This window comes from Emydura macquarii, unplaced genomic scaffold (genome assembly GCF_026122565.2).
Source record: "Emydura macquarii macquarii isolate MOO-44397 ecotype Brisbane River unplaced genomic scaffold, CSIRO-AGI_Emac_v2 contig_2205, whole genome shotgun sequence".
In the NCBI taxonomy this organism is placed as follows: Eukaryota; Metazoa; Chordata; order Testudines; family Chelidae; genus Emydura; species Emydura macquarii.
In genome coordinates, this window is record NW_027132342.1 from 9,168,111 (window position 1) to 9,189,638 (window position 21,528).

At 39.5% G+C, this 21,528-nt stretch overlaps 1 protein-coding gene across 4 annotated transcripts in view; it reads right to left on the reverse strand.

Annotated features, from left to right (window-relative positions):
* Positions 1-21,528, reverse strand: part of SCUBE1 (signal peptide, CUB domain and EGF like domain containing 1) — a 295,960-nt gene that overhangs the window by 85,160 nt on the left and 189,272 nt on the right. For all 4 annotated transcript variants that reach the window (XM_067559336.1, XM_067559335.1, XM_067559338.1 and 1 more), the window contains one exon: positions 1,632-1,754. In XM_067559336.1, coding sequence (XP_067415437.1) covers positions 1,632-1,754 — 123 coding nt within the window. The remainder of the gene's footprint in view (positions 1-1,631; positions 1,755-21,528) is intronic.

Sequence of the window (21,528 nt, forward strand, 5' to 3'; positions counted from 1 at the left end):
ACATGGATAAACCAAACACAGAGGAACAAGCTCTGACTGTTGAAGTGATGCCTTCATTTTCCTGTCAGCGCCCGAAATATATCATCATTATTTGCAGGAACATTTAAAAGTCCATTGGTAAACCTTTCAGTCATGATCATCAGCTTTATACAAATAAATTCAGTTCTTCTCTTCCTTTGTGCCAGAGTCTGCATAACAGAACTATGGGGTCTGATTTCTCTCTCAAATTTTACACTGATGTAATTACATTAACTTCACTGGAGTGACATTCTTTTTAAACCATGGTGAGAGAAGATCCAGACTCATGAGTTTCAAGTAGTACTGTGAATTACTGTTTTCTGTCATGGCTGTTAAGTCTATTGCCTGCACACCTAATTGTGTGATGAAGACAGTTTTCCTTTTTAAAATTTTTTTGTCTCTATTTTTAGTGGCTAACTCCACACGTGCCAAGCTGTCCTTGTCTGACACAATCCTGCAGTGCTATTTCTGTCAGGACATGTGGCACAAACTGTGCCAGTCTGAGCTTTGCCCAGCACCTGCCAACTTTGCTGTGACTCTCCTGTGTCTAACCACACAGGGTGAGGTAGGCTTTTCAGATGCTGACCGTACCAATGAGATGCAATGGAAAGTCTTTTTAAATTGCTTGTGTATCCTTAAAAACAGTTCTCCCTTGCTTTTGTTGGTGAACAAGGAGGAAGTATTGGAAACGCCAAAATAATAATATTGTTTAGTACTGTATATATAGCCCTTTACACATTTCAAATGCTATGCAAACATTCACTTAATAATAGAGATGGGCATCTCCTGCAAAAAAATGTCCATGAATATTTCCTCACATTTTAAAATTACCTCCCTCTGGCCATGCACATTTGCCTTTTCTATTATCTCCTGGGTATGTTTTAGCAGTTGAGTTTTACTTACACAAATGTTTGCACAAACTGAATTGTAAAGGCACCTGTATATGTATGTTGTAAATGGTTATGTACCCATCCAGTCAGTGAACAGAAACAATACCATGTGACTAATCTGACCAATGACAATACAGGCAGCAAAGAATCATTAGAAAATATATGAAGTGTTTTTTTAATTCCCACAATATCCCTGGGAGGTATGTAAGTAAGTCTCATTAGCCTCATTTTACAGGTAGGGGAATTAAGACAGAGGCCAGATTCTTACCTCAGTGCCAGTACTATAAACCCATTGACTCATTGAATTACTCTGGATTTAACCCAGTGTAACTGAGGTAAATATCTGTCCCAGAGAGGTTATAGGAGTTGCCCAATGGCACACAGCAAATTAGTGGAGAACTTGCATTAGAACCCAGGACTCCCTAACTTGTGCTTATTCCACTACACCACACTGATGCTTATGCTTCAGCTACACTTACTGCAATTGCAGGCCATTCCCACTACTAGAGACATTAAAACCTAGACTGGACATAGCACTAGAAATTACACTCTAAAAAACCTCCAGTATCAGCCACTAGAGAATAGTCACCTAAGAGGTCGTCTCTGGCTTAAAATGCTATGATTTATGATTAAAATCTGCAATGGAAATGATTTAAAAACAAAGAGATTCATTCAAATTAAAGATCCACTTTAAAAAAACAGAGTAAAAAGAATGAATATTACCTTGGCAGGTTCGTTCATCTGTTAGTAGTTTATAGCCCTTCTGGCAGCTGCATTCAAAGCTACCAACAGTGTTTCGGCAGAAATGGTCACAGCCACCATTGTTTACCAAGCACTCATCAATGTCTGTAAGGAATGAATGGGAAAATATTAGTTTACATTAGGAATATGGGAGCTTGTCCAGTTCCTAACTAGACAGCTATCTGCATTAAAAATAATAGGCAGGCCAGAGATACTCAGACTGAGGCTCGTGAGTTACAAGTGGCTCTTTAATATGTCTCCTGTGGCTCTTTGCAGCACATGATATTAAAACACTGTTATTTAATTATTAACCAATCTAAGTTATTAACCAATCAAGATGCTTTTACTATGTTATTAACCAATTGTAGTTGATAAAATAATAATACTTGGTCAGTCACTTTGCTGTGAAAATAAAATAAAATTACATATATATATATATATATATATATATATATATGAGTTCTGAGTATCACTGATGTATGCAGTATTGTTGTAGCTGTGTTGGTCTCAGGATACGAGAGATACAAGGAGGGTGAGATAATCCACTATTAAAGCAAGGCAGACTTTGAATTAGTGCATATTGTTGTTTGTCAAGTCTTTATATATGCAATACTCCCATTAGTTCCATTTGGAAGTCATGCACGTATAGGGAGTGCAGGATTAAGTGTGTGTCACTTAAAATAATTACTAAAGTGTTGTGAAGAGCTCAGTAGGAACAGATCTGCTTCCTTCGTCAAGTCAGAAGCTTCACTTCCCCTGACCCAACCTATCAAAGGAGAGCTTTTTCCCATTCTCCATCCTGTTAAGCCTTGCATAAAAGGACCATCATGCCTCTCTGAACCTCCATGTGCAAAATTTGCCATTTTAGCTGTCCTCTCCCAGATAAAGGACTGTGGATTCACAACTCATTTGAAAACAGCTAATTGTTAAAGGGAAAAAAAGAGCTAACCATATTCCTTGCTTTGAGATTGTATACAACAGGAGAGGTAACATGTCAGGCTTTACACACACACAGAAGCATATTCTTCTGTGAAGGAAACAAGACCTGACATGATCTCGGAGAGTGATTTTCCCAGTGATCCAGGAAGCCTCTTACCAGTAAAACTTGGAAATTTTTAGGAATATTAATTGGCCATTTAAAAAACAAATCCTGCTAAGAGCACGTCTAGGTGTTAAAAGAAATGATCATGTAGAAATGGAAATCTGCCAAAGATATCAATAGGGCTGTTGAGTGAGCTGGTATATTTAGAAAGAGTTACTTTGATATATAGGAGAGGGAGGAAGATTTTGAGGAAATTTTTTTGTTAGAAATGCTTGATTAAATTATTATTAATATCTCTAATAAACAAACAAATAAATCTTTAAAAAAGGTAGGTAATTACTGTGAAAATGAGGGGTAGTATGTGTAAGTAGTTATGTCTGGTACTGTTTAAAATTTCTGGATATATACAGCTACAAAATATGACAGCGGAAGAATAACTGAGTTAGAACGTAAACCTGGATGAACAGAATATACAATTTTTAATCACTGAGAGCCAGATTCTGTCACTCTTTCTCTTAATAGTACCTTCCTCCATGAGTAGTCCCATTGGAGACAACAGAGTGAGTTACTATTCAGTGTGAGTAAGGGAGGCAGATTCTTTCACTGTATTTGGAGTTGGAAGAGTTTTCTAATTTGATATTTATATGACAAGAACAAAGGAGGGAGACAGGTCCAGTGGGTTGATACTAAGAACTCTGAGAGTAAGGGTGTACCTTGCTATGGACTTGATTCTGCAACCCCATTATTAAGATGGGGTAGTACCTTTCCTTGCAAGTAGTCCTATTGATTTCAATAGGACTATTCACAGAGTAAGATACTACTCAATGGGAGTGATGGCAGAATTGATCTTTGTGTAATTTTTGGAAGGTTAGTTGAATTCTTTGTATCTCGGGCAACACACCTATAAAACTGAATTAATAGAAAGAACCTAAGGGCTTGTCTACACTTACCTCGGAGATTCGGCGGCAGTTGACCGGAGTTACGTAAACTACACAAAAAACGTGCGTAACTCCCATCGACTTCTGTGCTGTGCGCCGTCTTCACTGCACTGCGTCGATGGGAACCGCATTCCTATCGACGCAGCGCTACACCACTTGAGAAGGTGGTCTTAATACGTCAATTTCTGGATCAACTGAGCGGGTCTTCACTGACCGCTCAGTCGATCCAGATAAGTCGATCTGACGGCAGTGAATTTGCTGCCGTCAGTGAAGACATAGTCATAGACTCAGCAGTTATTTCCTACTCAGAGTACACATGTTCAGAATATAGGCCATATGCTCAAAGTATAGGGCAATATAGCAGATCAGATATCACAGTGTGTTCACCATGAGTAAGAGATAACTTCTTCATGATGGGTGACTACTATGTGTACAGCACATGCCGTGTTTTAGTTAACATACTATCAGGAATTCGTTTTGTCTAAGATTTTTAACTCTGGAGATTTTTATAATCTCTAGTTATATAAACTTACCCTAGGAAAGCCTGATGGCTGGGAGCTCCTGGACTTGAACAGTGATAATCTTCCATCATGAGATCTGTAAAGCAATCCCAATTGTGCAGAATGGGTTGGAACGAATCAATAATAAGACTGGAAGCATTTGAGGAGGAAATAAGCCAATAGGACTTGTGAGTTGGTGGTGGTGGTGTTGAGACGGGACTGTCTTGACCACAGTTTGACATCAAATGGAATCTGCTTCCAACCTATAGGTCCATGATATTCTGAAGTGCAGTCCAGGGTTTCTCTTTGCTGAAGGCCAACATTTTCAGATTTGGGAGCCTAAAGTTACTGTTTTAGATGCCTGACTTCAGGCACCCAAGTTTGAAAATGTATAGTCAAAGAACTCACTGCAATTGTTTTTTAAACTGATTCAACTTGGAAAGCTCAGCTTCCCTGTAACATCTGATACTAAGGCTATGTCTTCACTGACGGCGGCAAATTCAGTGAACACCCGCTCAGTCGATCCAGAAATCGACGTATTAAGACCACCTTCTCAAGTGGCGTAGCACTGCGTTGATGGGAACGTGGTTCCCGTCGGCGTAGTGCAGTGAAGACGGTGCACAGAACAGAAGCATAGTAGTCGATGGGAGTTACACAAGTTTTTTGCGTAGTTTGCGTAACTCCGGTTGACTGCCGCCAAATCTCCGAGGTAAGTGTAGACAAGCCCTTAGACAACATGGTGGGGTAAAGGTGAAAGAGGACTGACTTTTTAATGATGACCATTGTATTTCACCGTGTTCGATACTAAATTCTAGTAGCATTTAGCTTTCCTTTCAGGGTCTGCGAAGATCATATGGGACCTAAATGAAACTTTCCTGAACTCAGAGGGTCAGAACTTATGCCTAGTGTAAATCATTGAAAATACAGCTTTGTCAAATTAATACCAGCAGAGAATCTGAACCAGGATTTGAATGAAACAGAGAAAGTCCAAAGAAGGAGAGCCTCTCCCCACACCCGCACATGACTTTGGTACTTTTTAGTTGAAATACTGTCTGTGGTGTGAGTTTTCATGCAGCCTTTCAAAGCAGAACCTTCAAAACAGAATGAAGGTCAAAACTGTTAACTGCAAAAACATTCTAAAAAGCATAAATAGCACCATGTCTCTGCTTTCACTGTATTTCTTTCCATGGGCATAACGAGATTGACAAGGCATGTAAAAATTATTTCACTCTATGGAAGGCAGAGCATTGCTGCATTTCACTTGAAAGTGAACAGTTTCCAACCGTATCATGTCTAACTGCTTCATATAAATTGCACCAAGCCTATAGCTCCACTATTTTTCTTTCCACAGCTATAAATAACTCTTGTTATGAGGCATGTGAAAATAACAAATGGTTTCACTTGTGTGAAAGGGTGAGGGCCCCATTTATCTTTAAACTGATTGGTACCCAACTTCAGTGAGTCCAAGTGGCTTGTGTGAATTGCACTGAGGCTCCGAGAAATGTCTATCCTTCGCTGAATCTTGTATATTCACATAAGTCACACAAAGAAAAAATAATACAAGATGGGAATTGATCACTGAACACCTAGCATTTAGGAAAATTCTTGCACTTGTTACTCAGTCAAACATCCCAGTGAAGTTAATGGAGATTTGCCTCAGTAAGGACTACGAAGTCGGGCTCTTAGTGCATTTGATTTTATAGTGTACCATTTTCAGCTGATAATAGAGATTACATTTACGTGGGTTCAGCTTTCTCTCTTTTTCTCTCTTTCCACAGCTTTCTTTCCTGCAGTATCCCAAGAAATGTGAAAACGCAGAAACGGTGCACCCTTCCACTGGGATGGGTACTTAAAGTGCCTTGAAAACTGAAAGGTTTGGAGATTGCTTTGCTCAGATAACCTGCCATTCATTTCAAATATGCCGGCTAAGGTGTGTGATGGGTTTACAGTGTATTAATGAAGAAACCCTGAAGGCTTTTTTTTTATTGCAGTAAGTCAGCATCAAGTGATCCTTTACTCATCCATGTGATTGACACACCACAAACAGCTGAATTGTAAACAGCGAGGAACATGTAGCAAGGTAGAAATGGAAAATATGCTCCAAATAAAAACCACTAGGGCTTTCAAAGGAATATCAGGTCATGTTTATTATTTTGCGGAAAGGGGTGGCATGGGAGACAACTGCTGCACTCAAGGTCCTAAATCAAGCCCAATTAGCTCCCAAAATGCCTCATTTTTTTCCTCTTAATGATTTTTATAAAAGAATAAAATAAAATAAATCATGTGGTTAATACAAAGATAGCAAAATCATCTTGAATGATATCATTATATTTTAGGAGAAAGAAATGTAACTAATAGATTTAGAGATGGGCATGGAACTCCTCCATCCAAACAACCCAAACCACAGGAGGATTTTGGACCCAGAACCAAACTTTACAAGCTGCCCCCTATTTCTGGTGAGGGGAACAAACCAAAACCCCATGTCTTTTGAACACCCCTAAAGTAGGGAAAATTCAAGATTCAGACTTTTCAGCTCAGGCCCATCTCAAACTACATTTTTAAATCGAGGCCCAAATCCTGCTATTCATCTGCTAGTGCAGAACCTACACCCTTTTGAGCCCGTGCCCCGAAGTCAATTAATGTACGTTCAAGGGTCTGCATATGTGATCCAATTGCAGGATCAAGGTCTTAATCTTTTGCGAATAGTCCACAATTTTGGTGAATGAATCCAAGTACATTTTTTTAAATGCTCCTTTTTTTGGTAAACATTTTCTAAAGGTTCACCTGTTCTTTTTAACCCTTATAAAGTAATTTTAGATGAATGGCGTGTGGGGAGGAAATACGATTCTGAAATATAGAATTGCTTTATACATATGATTGTCCTCAATTGTCTTAAACTTAGACTTAAACTGGGAGTGGGGGTGGAGTGGACAGTTTTAAATAAAGGAACAGAAAACATAAATGTCTTGTGATAAGTTGCATGGCTTCAAATTGACCAGAGGGAACTGCCAGTCATTTGTTGTTTTTCTTTTCATGTCTTTGTGAAGATGAATGGAGATGACGGGTGCTGCTCAGCGTAATTCATGGAGATTTGCAAATGTTTGGAAGGACCTGGTTTGGATCAGATTTGTGTGTGCATGTCTGTTTACAGTGCTAAAAATTTCCCTTACTACATGCCGGAGAAAATAAATTAAAAAGTATAGATTTTTTGGATATCATAGAATTTAAAACTTCACATAATGCTGGTTAAAGGCCACTGAAAGGGCAATCAGTGTACAATCACCACTTGTCTCTGGGATAGATACCTGACAACGATGGATTACAATTTACAAAGCAAGCTCCTATGCCGGAAGTGAAGCTTTTCATTTCAATGGCTGGACAAATATTTGAACTGCGTGTGTCTGTCTAACCCTTTGTCATCTTAAAATGCTATCACACCCAGAAAACAATGTATGCCAAGACCAAGCTCAAATGGTTACAAAAGCTTCACACCCCTTATTACGTTAATGACAGATTATCAGGATTAATAAAGCCAATACCAGAATATTTTGGGTGGGGCGGGGGAAGCAGAGGGATTGGAGGGGGAGTTAGGGGAGATACTGATACTTGGTCAGAAGGGGAGAGGAACAACCAGCTCCAGGCTGTAAAGGAGGGTTGCAGGGATTCCTAACTGCTTCTAGGCCCATTCCAGCCCCTCCGAGTCCTGTTCCCTGCTCCCAGGATTTGCAGCATCTGCTCCAGTCTCTCCCCCTCCTTGGGCCCTGCAGCATCCACTCTCTCTCCCAGTGTGCATGAGTTAATGTGGGAGTGGAGACCCCACAATATTTCCATTGCAGGGTAGTACCTCCCCCACACTTCCACTGCCCCGTCCTGGACAATCACATCCTATTTTTCTATGAAGTGAACTAACTTACTAATTCTTCCTAGCAGTTTCTCCCTTTCCCTATGTCACTTTCCTACCATCCCGCTGAGTCAGGCCATGTCCACGCTACAGTGGCACAGCTCTGGTGCTGTAGCTATGCTGCTGTAATCCCGTAGTGTAGACGCAGACTACAGTGATGGAAGGAGTTTTTCCATCACTATAGGAACTCCACCTCCCTGAGTGATGGTAGCTAGGTCGATGGAAGCATTCTTCCATCGACCTAGCTGCAGCCACACCATAGCTACAACTTTTAGGGGGTGTGGATATATGTCTCATCTGACAATAACTGAAATATATTTAAGAAATAGGAATTAACATAAACAGATCAATGGTGCTGTTCATATTCCATGGTCTATGTTAAATATCAGGAAAATTGGCTAGTTCTATAATATTTCATATTATGTCTAGTATGTTTTATGTGCCAATTTCTGTCCTTACCCCCAGTGCTGCAACCTCTCTGGCTCTGATGGAGTTGCAATAGAATCTAAGTCAGGGTAGAATTTAGGCTATGCTATTCCTGAAAAACATTGGGACAGTTGTGGTCTAGTGGATTGCATGAAGTCAGGAGTTCTAGTCCCAGTTTTGCTACTGATTTCTACTAAGAATTCATATAAGTCACTCGACATCTCTCTACCTGAATTACCCCATCTGTAAAATGGGAGTAATGATACTTGCTTCTTTAAACTCCAGGGAGAAACAGTGCTCTAAAAGCACAAAATATTGTCTTATTTCCATATGGTTTTGATATGAATTTCACTGATATAATAATCAATGTCTTCCTCTTTCTCACATCAGCCTTTATGTGATCTTATTTCCAGGTACAATCCCTTAGCAAAACTGATTTTTTTCCTTATTTACCAAAGACTATTACTTTTCAGTCCTACTCATTTTAAAGGTTGATATTACGCAGTTCATTTTGGAAGCAATTTTCTTCACTTCCTGTCCCAAATGACTAGTTGCTTAGGGCGGTTGCATGATGTTCAGCAGCTGCTGTGTTCTCTCTGTGAGGTGGCTGCATTTTGAAGGTGGGTTAAGATCTATAACATCATATCCTGCCATTCAGATACATGCATGCAGATCCCATTGCTGCACATGAGAATGTAAAGTTGGAATATAGTTAATGGCCTGTAAATTTTTTTACATCTCTCAGGAGGAAATAACACTTGGATGTTTTTACAGTGTCTCCCTCATCTGATGATAACAAAGGTCATCCTGCTACAAACTTCAATGCGTTAAAACTTCACATCACTCCTGTGAGCTGGGTAAGTATTGCTATTGTAATTTGTACAGATGGGAAAACCAAGGCAGGAAGAAGATAATGAATGACTTGCCTAGCATCACACATAAAATAAAAGACTACAAGAAAAAGAAATAGACAGGCACATAACCCAGCTTCCTTGATTCTTCTAATCTCCTTCCTTTAACCACATCACCATCTTTTCCTCCCAAGGAGCTAATTAAGTATAATATATGATAATCATTATCCACCAAGTAGTAAATTAAAGTTTTTCATTTAATTAGTTTTGTTGGTTGGTTGTTCAGTAAGGCATTTCCTTAATTAACAAAATTAAAACTAGATCCATCAGACAAGAATGGACCAAATAAAAGTTAAATCTCTCTTTCCTTGAAAACATGGTGCCCACAAAGCACAGAGCTTTGTGCAAATGTTCTCAGAGCATGGAAAGGTTGAGGCAAGTTTCAACAAATTTCTCTCATGTCACTTTCTCTCTTTTCTTTTGGAAATCTTTGCAATTTCCAGAAGAAACCTGTCTTCAAATACAGATGGTAATCTGTCACACATGGATTTAAGTGTCAGCTCTTTTCCTTCAGGACATATCCACTCTGACATTATCCACCAATCAATCAATAAAAAAGCCTGCCATGCTGCCAAGAGATCAATCACCTTGTAAAACAAACATTATGTCCTATTATTTTCTTATTACAGTTAATTCGATTTATAGAACACAAAAAGCATCAGAAGTGGAAAACTTAGAGACATTGTCAACATAGTTTAGGCCCTGAATTCTAATTTTTTGAAGGGAGGGACTTAATAAGCATAATATGAAGAGACAGGATTTTCATTTTAAAATTTCATTGAACAGTTTGTTTTTATTAATAACTTAAAAACATGTCAGTGCAGTGTTGTCAACTCAAACAACAGCACTGTTTTTGAGCCGGACAGTCACAAAGTAAAATGGACTAGAGAGAGAGTGAAACTGACCAAGAGAGGTTTAATGTCCAAGGTGAGTGAAATGCAAACAATAAACAGTATAAATGTTGGAAAGTAATAAAATTAAAGTTCTAAATGTCTAAAATCTAAATGTTATTGATAACACTTGGAGAGGATAACACTTGATCCCATAGGAGAGGAGGGACGATCCAGTGGTTAGGTACTAGTTGCCCCTCTGTAAAATGGGGCTAATTGCACTTCCCTACATTAAAGTTGTGTTGTGAGGATGGGTATATGGATTGGGAGGTGCTCTGATAGAACAGTAATTGGGGGCCATCTAAATAGACAGACAGACTTGTAGGGCTATATTAAAAACATTGGACTAACGTTGCTGAACTTACTATTTACTTATCTGAAGTACTGACATGGCCCACAATACCATAATATCTCAGTGCTCTTAATGTATTTTCATTTCAGAGATGGGGAACTGAAGCAGAGAATAATGAAGTGACTTGTCTGAGGTTACACAGGTAGTCTGTAGCAGAGGAGGGAATTAAACCTGGTTCTAAACTAGTGTCTTAATCACTGGCCCATCCTTTTTCTCATCTCTGTTAAATGGGACTGCTTATGGTATGCGCTAAGCACCAGACATGGGCATGTTTGTAGGATCAGACCCTCAGTTTTTACTAAGGGCAAACTTGAGCAAAACTCCCACTGAAGTCCATGGGAGTTTAGCATGGTCAGGGATTGGTGACAACTAATGGCAGATTCTGCAATTCGCTGCCCTTGCATGGGGCGCCTCATTGAAATGTATGGATCTCTGTCCAGACGCACCACAGAGCCTGCATGCAGTGAATAACAGAACTGAGCTCTGAGTAAGCGCTTCAGCACTTAAGCCCATTATTTTTACCGTGATAGAGTCCCTTTAATTTGGGCTATTTTCACTCTTTCTTGAACTGCTATCTGCTAAAGAGTGGTGTATATTTATTTCGAACAAGTGTAATTACAAAGCTCTGTCTGGAAAGGTGATTATGATTTTTGTTTGGTTTTGTTACATACTTTTAAAACTAAAACTTGAAGCTTTTCTGAAAAATAAAAGGGACGTTTCACCATACCGCATTTCTAAGGGCAAAATCTGCCCTGACCAATAGCCCCCTAGCAATCCCACTGAAATCATGCTGGCTACAACATTCCCTTTACTATGATAATACTGACAATTGGAACTTCAGTTTGATCCCATATTTCCTGTCTACTCTTACTTAAAAGGAACAGTACAAAGAAGAAAACAACCGTACACTAGTTCAAATCACTCAGAGATGATAATGAATCACCAAAAAATAAATCAAAGGATCAAGGAACAAACAATTTACCCCAAAGACTTTTCATAGCTCTAAGTTTAACCTTCAAGATCCCAATCCTGTTTCCACTGAATCCAGATACTTGAGTGGGAGCAGAATCCAGCCACATATAAAAAGTAGCTATTTTTATGGCAATACAATAGAAGAACAAAATAATTACTTTCAATCTAGAGTATCATTGACTATGAATAGCTTTCTGTTTTAATCAAACCCCAAACTGCAGAATGCACGGCATATTTTTACGTAATATATTGTGGAAGTTTTATATTGTTGGAGAAATGTGAAATCTTTTCAACAACTAAAAGGCAAAATCTGACTCTCTCAAGCAATCATTTAAAGGATCTACTATTTTCAAATGAGACGAACACAAAGACATAACAACCACAAGCTTCCTTGGAAGACGTATATATTGCTAGTTCATGACAACCAAAAACATAATACAAATACTTACTATGTGAAAAACTGAATAGTTGAGAGGAAATAAAAGTATACAAGTTAGATGACATCTGACCTGAATGTTTCATTGTTTATTGGAAGGTAATTTGGCACACTACATTTGTCTTTTATAGATGACTCTGTACCAGACATTTGGATGGAATATCTTCAATTAAAGAAAAAAGGTGTGACCATAAAACACAAAGGGAAGAGGCAATGGAATCCACACAAGTGCTCAGAAACTAGATGAGCTGATAGGGGCAGTGTTAAGCTTTTGGGGTCTCCAGTGAGTTTATGCTCCTGCAAAGTCCATTAGAAGTTTTGCCAAGGTAATCATCAACCAACTATTTCTCAATTCTGCCTGTCTTCGCCCCTCCCATCCACTCTGCTCTCTTCCTTTCAAGTTCTGCACACTTTGCCTATCTTTGCAGCTAACCCTAACATTTCCCTTTATTTTTAGAGTCCTGCCAGTTTATCACTTCACCTCAGCTTGTCGAACTTCCCACTTATGACAAATATCCACTTCAACAGCAACTGAAAACAATATTACCCACAATTTCATCTCCCTCTTAGAAAGTTTGGGCCAAATTCTGCTCTTCGTTACACCAGTGAAACACCACTGACAGTACTATTCGCCCCCAGCCTGTTACTGTCCAAAACCATGTCCAAATTCCTTGATCTGATGACTAGAATATCCCCCTGCAATTTTGCCACTTAGTTGCCTTGCTCAGATTCAAGGACTATTCCATATAAATTTAATCTCCACCTCACCAACCCCACACGTTGTCCATATTTCTTCTTTTGCTAATATTCACTCAAACACTTTTTGCCCTCTGACTTCTGCGGAAAAAAATGTATTCCTGGAGTCCTTTTTATCCCACCCTCTCTTCCACTTTCTACTACTGAAACTACAATTTAACTCCATTCTTCCCACATTGCACACCCAACTTGTGCACTTACACACATTCTCAGTTTTTCTATCCCTCTAGACCCTTCACTGCAATTGATGAACTTGAACTCTCAGAGCAAAAGGCAAAACAATGGTGCATCAAAATCTTCCCGAACCTACAGTCTATAAATGCCATGTAGCCATCTGTCAGGCTTCCCTCCTATCTGTAAAAGCAGGTATTGATTATTCTGTAATCTACAAAAGCATTGGTAATCATTGTTCATTCTTTCAACTTTATCAGATTCTTTTAACCAATTCCTTTTCTGTCCTTCCTATCACCCGGTGCAGAGAGTTTGCCATATTTGTCTACTCCAAAAATGCATCCACATATGATGGCACCATGGAAATCAATTCCATTGCATACCATTAACTCTCTTCACATCCCCACATTTCCAACATCTTTGCCTCACCGTATCTGTCTGACCTTACTAACATCATCTGCTATGCAAAGAAAATCAAACAAACAAAACTCTTTGCACCATGCTGTCTCACCTCACCATGTCTCTTAATCTCCCTTTAGTCAATCTAACTATCTCTATCAGACTATACAGTATGGTCATCACACCACACCCCAGAAACCAACCCTTGGCCCCCATCAGCAACTACCACTCCACATTCAATTTCCCTTTCTCCTCAAAATGCTGGAAAATGCCACATTCTCTTATTCTCCCCCAACCATAGCATCCTTGATTCATTCTAATTTGTCTTCCAACCTCACCAAAGCACTGACACAGGTGTCTTCAGGGTTGTTAGTGGCTCCCAGATGATCATAGCTCCCTCGCATGATCATCCACAACTCCATGCAGCATTTGACACTACTTACCCCACGATTCTCCTCAGTTGCCCTGCAGATGTCACTAGCTCTCTCCTCACTTGGTTATAGTCTTAATTGCTTTTTGCTTCTAGTGGTCACTATGCCTGGGATGGTAAGGCCAAGACTGTCAAACATAGAACCTAAAGTTAGGTTTCTAAATCCGTATTTGGTTCATAGGTAAGTGACCTGATTTTCTAGACCTACTTTTGAAAATTTTTGCCCCAACCACTTGACTCTGAATGCTTTGTTCTGGTCTCAGCTCTGTACTCTTCTCTAGATATCTCTTCCAACTTGGGTAACTAACAACTTGAACTTAACTATCACTTTTATGCCAGAGTCACTCAATTACCCCTCTCCTTCACATCCTTAACTAACCCTGCCCTTCCCTCATTCTCATATATGTAGTCTGGCTCTTTACCAAGACAAATACTTGGCAACTAAAATAACTTCATTTATGTTTCCAGCTTATCAACACCCTTCTTGGACTCTGACCTTCCTTTCAGGTGTGTAAGCTTGGAGTACCCTTTGAAAGCAACTGTTCCTTTGCATCTCACATTACTACACTCTGCTAGTGTGCCTGTTATCTCTGCAACATAACCCACATATGTCAGTATCTCAACACACTGCTGAATCCCTCATATAAGCGTTTGTCATGTAGCACCAACTCCTCTCTCCTCTATGCCTTGAAAAACAAAATTAAAAAAGGGTTTCCAGAGCCCCTCACCTATACTTAATCATTCTAAAAGACTTTCACACTCATCCTAAAAGATTTTATTTCCAATTCAGAGTTGTTCTCTTTATTTTCAAAGTCCTTCATGGCTATACCACACCTATTTCCATTATTTTAGAGTCCTATTTTACCCTTTTGCTGCCTTTGCTTTTCCCGTTCTGATAATCAAGAACTCCTCTATTCTCCTCTATCCTATGTTGGGAGTGGATCCTTGGCTGCAGCTGTAGAATCTTTCAAGAGAGTTTGCCAACTTTCTTCCACCTTCCTACTCAACTTAAAAATGCAACTCAATCTCCAATCGTCTCCTGTGCCTGTGACTACATAGCTGTCAACTGATCCCTCAAAGTGGCATGCTGCTGTCTAACTCCTTTAGTTACTTAACAGCACTGAAAATGGGCAAAAATGATCTTCCATGTTTCTAGGAAAGCATTTTGCTAAAGTTTGATAGTTCAGCCATTACTAAATGTCTTGGTTGCTAATTCTGGTAGTTTATAAGATACTGTATAAGTAGGTTCGCCTTTTCTCCTTTCATTCAAGTAGACACCTTTTCATTACTGTCCTTTTTAAAATCAGCCTCCTGTTAATTCATTTATTCAGATTCTGGTTTCTTTATGCTTCTGTCCTCTGGATCCGCTTGAAGAACGAATTAGTGCTCTTTATAAAGCAAACTCATTCCACTTTCCACCCTTTGTTTCTTTGGATACAGTTCTTGAGTGTAAAACTGAATTGAAGATTTTGCCATTAAAATGAAAGAAGGGTTTGAGCCACAAAGTTTATATCAGGATTTCAAGCCCTCTCCACTCCCTCAAAGTAGAGAGTTGTTCAAATCTGGGTTTTGGTTCAGCCACAAAATAGCTGTTACAAGATGAAACCAGGCTCTTTATAACAGCTCCTTGTCAAAAGTGGACAGGTCCAAAGTCTTTATGGCTTTGATTCTTGGATATAATAATATAGATGTCAGCTGGCTCTCTTGTCAATTTTATGATGGGGATTTTTTGCTTGTATTTATATATATTTTATTATTCCCTTTCCTTTTTTTTAATTCACTGCTTTTGTACTTTTAAAACTTAGAAATGCAATGGAACTAAATGAAGTAAAGTCGAGTGCTATTTAAATTTGATCTCTTTCTCATTATCTTTAGGCACACAAACACACAGAGCTAGATTACACAGTTTGCACACAGCCTTGTATAGGAGGTGTGATGAATTTGGGGCTACTCTGTAATAATTTATGAAGTCTTTATGTTGACCTGACTATTAGGATATCTACTGTATGAATATATTCGTTTAGTTTAATAGGGGAATGGGAACTGTAAGGAAAGCAATAATCCCTGAGCGCTCACCAAAGAGTGAGTGGCTTATCTTGAGCTGTTAAGAGACAATGTTCAAATTTTATCTTTGAAGATTCTACCTCCTGACTCCAGCCATTTGTCCGTAGCGGGGAATAATAGGAAAGTGACAGGTTCTTACAAGCTTTCATAACTATGACATTAGACATATACCCCTTGTTCTACCTATATCACCTACCTCTTTCCCCTCTTCTCTTATATTCTGAGTGCTGCTTTCCTGATCATCTCATGTTTAAGTCACAGTTTCTTAACTTATTTACTGCTTATATTCTTTTTCTCCTATGTGATGTTTTGTTCTTCTATCTCTGCCGGCCAACATTATCCCATATCTCTTTACATATTGCATCTCTCAGCTTTCCACTTTATTCCAGACTAATGTGCTTGGCTGCTATACTGATGGGCAGAGAATAAGACTAAGCGGAACAGAGAAGAAAACTCTTCAGAGCCATTCCCTGCTTTCTTCTTTACTTTATCGTATTTAAAAAGTACTCTTTGAAAATCAGTGTGAAAAGTTCCTGGCTGCTAGTTCTGGAGAGTGACACGTCCCACCCCATCCTGTCCCACCTATCCTCCGAAGGCCCCACACCTAGATCAGAGGGTAGTATGGTCTCCATGTCTGATCAGGCTTGACTTCTAGATCAAGGCTTCGAACAAGGGTGTAAAAGTGGTTACCACGATAGATGACAGGTTTGTAATACAGACACTTATTCACTAGGAACTGGACTACTATCAATTAATTTCACAGTAATCATCAAACACCCATCAGTGATGACTTAGGCCCCGATCCTGCAACAGTTACTTATTTTAAGCTTGTGAGCAGTCCTATTGATGTCAATGGAATTACACCTGTGAGTAAATGAAAATGAAAAAATGGTTGCAGGATTGAGGCTTTGAAGGTGAAGGTCAAGATTTTCAAAAGTGATTAGGGAGTTTGAGTGCTTGAATTTTTGGGTGCTCAGTTTGAGATTCCTGAAAGGCTCCTGATTTTCAGACAGTACTGAGAATCTGCCTTATGAAAAGCCTTTAAGTTGTCTCATATTGGGCCCCCCCAAAATGGAGGCACCACAAATCATCAGCCACTTTTGAAAACCTTGGTCAAAATACCCTCTAGACTCAGGCCAGTTTCTCCATTCAAAGTTTCTTCAGTTTCTCCATTCAGAGTGCCTGAAACAAACAGCACACTTTACGTGCTGACAATCACGGACTATATACTGGTTCTAAATGTAACACTGACCACACCATTCACCATTATACATTAGATCAGGTTAAGACAAAGGCTCCGTTTTTCCCATTCTACTCCAAAAATCAAGATATTGGTGCAGTGTGATATATAACCAGAATTTTTCATGATTTTGTGGTGGTTAATAGAATGCACATCATTCTATTCTCACTGAAATGATGTAGCAATAGAGGAAGGGTATGGTTCAGTATTATCAGTAGGAATAGGACAGTAGGACTGTTTTATTAGCTACATTAAGTATTTCATTATTAAAAAGATATGCCAAGCAGGTAACTGACTATCTCAGGAAATATAATTATCAAGGAAAGCCTGCTCAAGAGAACAGGAGAAAGGCATAAAGTCACAAATTTGCAGCTGTGTCAGCTCTACCTAGCGTTTGCTGCTATGCAAATTATCTCTGTATTTGGTCTTAATGTTCAGGCAGTTATTCATTATGTTTTTCAGTTAATTTGAGATCAGAATATTCTACAAGACCTTTCCTTCTTCAAATTGCATGGCTAGCAAAGCCATTAGGGCTTCACCTCTTTCCGCTATCCTCTTTTACTGTGCCAGAGGTCCCTTTTAAAATATCTTGGACCCACCATTGCTTGTAATTCTGTGATTGACATTTAATAGCACCACGGTACTGCAACTAAAGTGGAAGAGGTGATGACCAGCTGGGTCTTTATTTCATTTGTGTTTACTCTTTCAAGCCACTTACTTTACTATGATTTCCCTTTGGAGAGTGCACCTTGAGAGCACCGATGGCATAAATTATTTTTGTTCACAATATATGGTGAGTTTGCATGACAGAGAAAGCTAAATTCTTTACCTAACCTGACCACTTAGTAAGTTTCTGACAGTCTGATCCAGCTTGCTACTTCTATTCAAAGGTCAATGGAAAAAGACTCTTTTTGTACGTGCCATGACCTGAATTCATGACTTGGTGTGTCCCATACAATACCAACACAACTTAACACAGACCAGGGAGCAGCATTCCTTGCACAACTTTACTGGTATCATTAACTGATATGAGAGATGCACAGTAAAAACGCTCTGAACCCAAGTCTTACCAGATAAGAAAGAGCCAAACCCTGTCACCAGAAGTTTTGCCTGAGTAAGGATTTTAGGATGGAGTCCTCAATGAAGAGATTGTTTCAACTCATGTTTTAAAATGCATTGGTCTGGTGACTTTGTAAGTGTGTTTTAAAGGCATACAGATGCCTAAATACCTTTAAAAATCTGGCCTTATGTGCCACTTAAGTCCCATGCAGTACACCACCATGCAGACTTTAGCGGTGCATAGTTTTAAGCAAATCTGTGCACGGGGGGGGTGCATTTTGCTCTCTGTGTAATGACACTGGCATGGATGGTCTTGGAAAACTAATTTAAAAGTTGAATGCTAAGGCAATTAGGGAACAAGAGCCTTAATTTAGCCTGGACAACTACTTCTGTTGGAAAAACTTGGATGTTAATCTAATCAGGAAATAGAAATAATTTATCTAACCAATCGCAGCCAAACCATAACAATTCATATAACCAATATCAGAAATCAAACAAGCAAATATCTGCAGTGCCAAATTAACAGTTACACACTAATCAAGATCACTGGCAAACAGCATGTACAACTATTGCTAGTGGTCCTTTCCAAGAAAGGAAAGATACTCTCTAAGTTTCAAATGATTTGATCCAGATCTGCAAGATGTCATTCTACTACCTTTAGTCAGCTTGAGCCAAGAGAGAGAAAAATATATTTAATAATTTTGGCTAATTAATACACTTGAGGAAATCACAGCTGCTCCCAGATATTCTGTGGCCAGACTAAGAAGCCAAACTGGCCAGGGAAAGTATTCACCGTGACTAATTCACTTAGTTCTAGTAAGGTCTGAATGAAAACAGATGATGGCTTTCAAGATTTGGATGCCAACTTAGTGTCAAATGTTATTTTAGGTTTATTTATTTTCAGAAAGGATTTCAGCTCACCTTTAAGCAAGATATGACAGTTTTTGCTTCATTTAATCTCAGAAGTATCTGTTGTTTATTCTGTAACAAAAGAAACACGGCCCTCACAGAAACAATTCCACCCTAAAAATATCATTCATTTTCAAATATTTGCATCCAAAAGGATATCAAGTGCATTCTGTTACGGCAAGAGGCTACAATGAAATCCTAACCCACTCTTTGGGCCTTATCCTTAGCCCGGCTAAATCAATGCAAAAACTCCAATTTACTTCAGTAGGCTTTGGATCATGACCTTACACCATAGATTGAAATCTTTCAATCAGTTTGAATATTCCCCTGGTTCATTTTTAGTTAGTTTAGTCAGAAAATAGGCAGGTTACAAAGTAGAGTTAGTGGGCAAAGAGAACAGTTTACAAACACATCTCCTTCTGATGCTCCCACTGCAGCACATTCAAGTATTTAAACACGTAAGTGCCACATTTCTCTGCTGCATCTGAATGCAAAAAGATGGGGGTCTGTTTCAAGGAAGTAGAGAGCACATTACATTGCTGGGTAACCATGACAATGAGACAGCAGGATCAAGAAATGTTTGCCTAAACAGCATCCAGTCACATAACCCCTGCATAACACCCCTCTGGTTAAACAATATTCCAGAAGGTTAAGAAGGGCTCTTCTTTAGTACAGCATAATAAATAAAATGCCCTATCTTGAGGTGCGAGATTTGAGGAGGTTTTTTGATGTCTCTTAAATAAGCATCCATGAAATTACTTGCAGTCTGCGAAGATCTATGTGCGAATAGGAATTAATAGTGCCACATATAATCTCTCAGCAAATACCTGGCAGCAGATCATCAATTGGTGTAAACTGTAATAGCTCCATTGAAGTCAATGACAATTTTTACCAGCTGAGAATCTGCCCTCTGATGATCAGTCTGTCTACGAATACAAGGTAGCAGGAAATCATTTATACGGTGTAATAAATATGATTGCAGTTACAAAGCATCAGCAGAATGTCAGACAGTTACTTGGCACTTTACAGAACCTATACGAGACATGGTTTCTGTTCCAAAAACCTTATGATCTATGTCTATTAAGCATTTTTAAAAAGCACTTTCCCCTGCCATTTTACTCCAACAGCTCTCAGTGCAGCAGTCTATGGGTCCTACTGTGTGTTTAAGGCCACTGGTCTGTGTAGGGGGCAGTGAGGACTTGAACTAACCCAGAAGGAACTTCGGGGGCACAATTCCTTTGTTAATTTCCTGGTGCACAGCTGGAGTGCACAAGTTGCCCATTCTATAGGACTGTGCAGGCTGCTTCATCCCTCACAGTGTCCAGCCAGTGCAGAGTGGGCCCTTCCTCTTGTTCCAGTTTACGTCCCTAGGGGCACACAGAGGGGAAGTCTCTGTAATCTACCAAATGAAGTGATGGCAGTTGTTCCTGGCCCTTCTTCAGTGTAGGAGTTGTCAGAAAACCTCCTTCCCACCTTTTCTCCCTCCATCAATTCTGTACTTGCCCAAAGACAATTGAGCCCTATATTTTTCACACCAACTGGGATGGTGGGTCTTTACAAATCAATCTCCCTGCTTCCCAACAGCTTCTATCAAATCTGTCTCCTGCTTTGTCAGCTATGAATGTTATACCTAATGTGATTAACATGCTAAACTGATTAATCTCTTTATATATGTCACTTGGGGCAGATCTGTGAAATGGGCACCCAGCAGGGAAAAACCTGAGAAGCCGACACATTGTGGAGCCATGGACCAATCAGCTGTCAGTACCTACCTCATGTGGGGCTGACTGACAAGGTGAAAAGAGGTGGGAGGTACTGGGGTACAAGGAGCGTGGACCTCTGCATCATTTGATTCTCAGACCACCCTTTCTGCAGCCTCTGCTTTTGAATTTGGTGGGTTACCATGCTAAACATTATGGGATGTGGTCTGGAATGTTCACAGCATAATAGCCAATGAAAAGCTAGCAGGCACCCTGCATCTAAGGCAGAATCAGCACCAAGCTGGGCCCCGAGTGACATGATCAAAGTTGAAGGGGGATTGTGCACCCCCAAAACCCAGGAGAGGCTGTTAAAGAGGTGAAATGGCACTAGTGGGGATATGGAGGGGAATGGAGATTTCCTGGTCTGATGTGGATTCTACACTAAGGTGAGGAGGATACATGAGTTTTTTTTTAAATCTTACTAAACATGCTACTCAGAGGTGAATAGGAAAAGGCAAAGGGAACCTTGAAAGGAGGTTTCTGTAAGAGGGACCAGATAAGAAGATACTTTGGGTGGGGGCTGATTTTTTAAGAGGGAGAGCAAAAATTTTGGTGAATCTACTCTTAACATGGCCCTGGACTCACTCTCTATGCACAACAGACATCACCATTATTCTTATTCCACAATGAGATTGCACAATTAATATCTGTAAGGGCATAAGATTACATAATAATAGGGATGGAAAAGATTTTTCATGCTATCCAGTCCATCCCCCAGAGGCC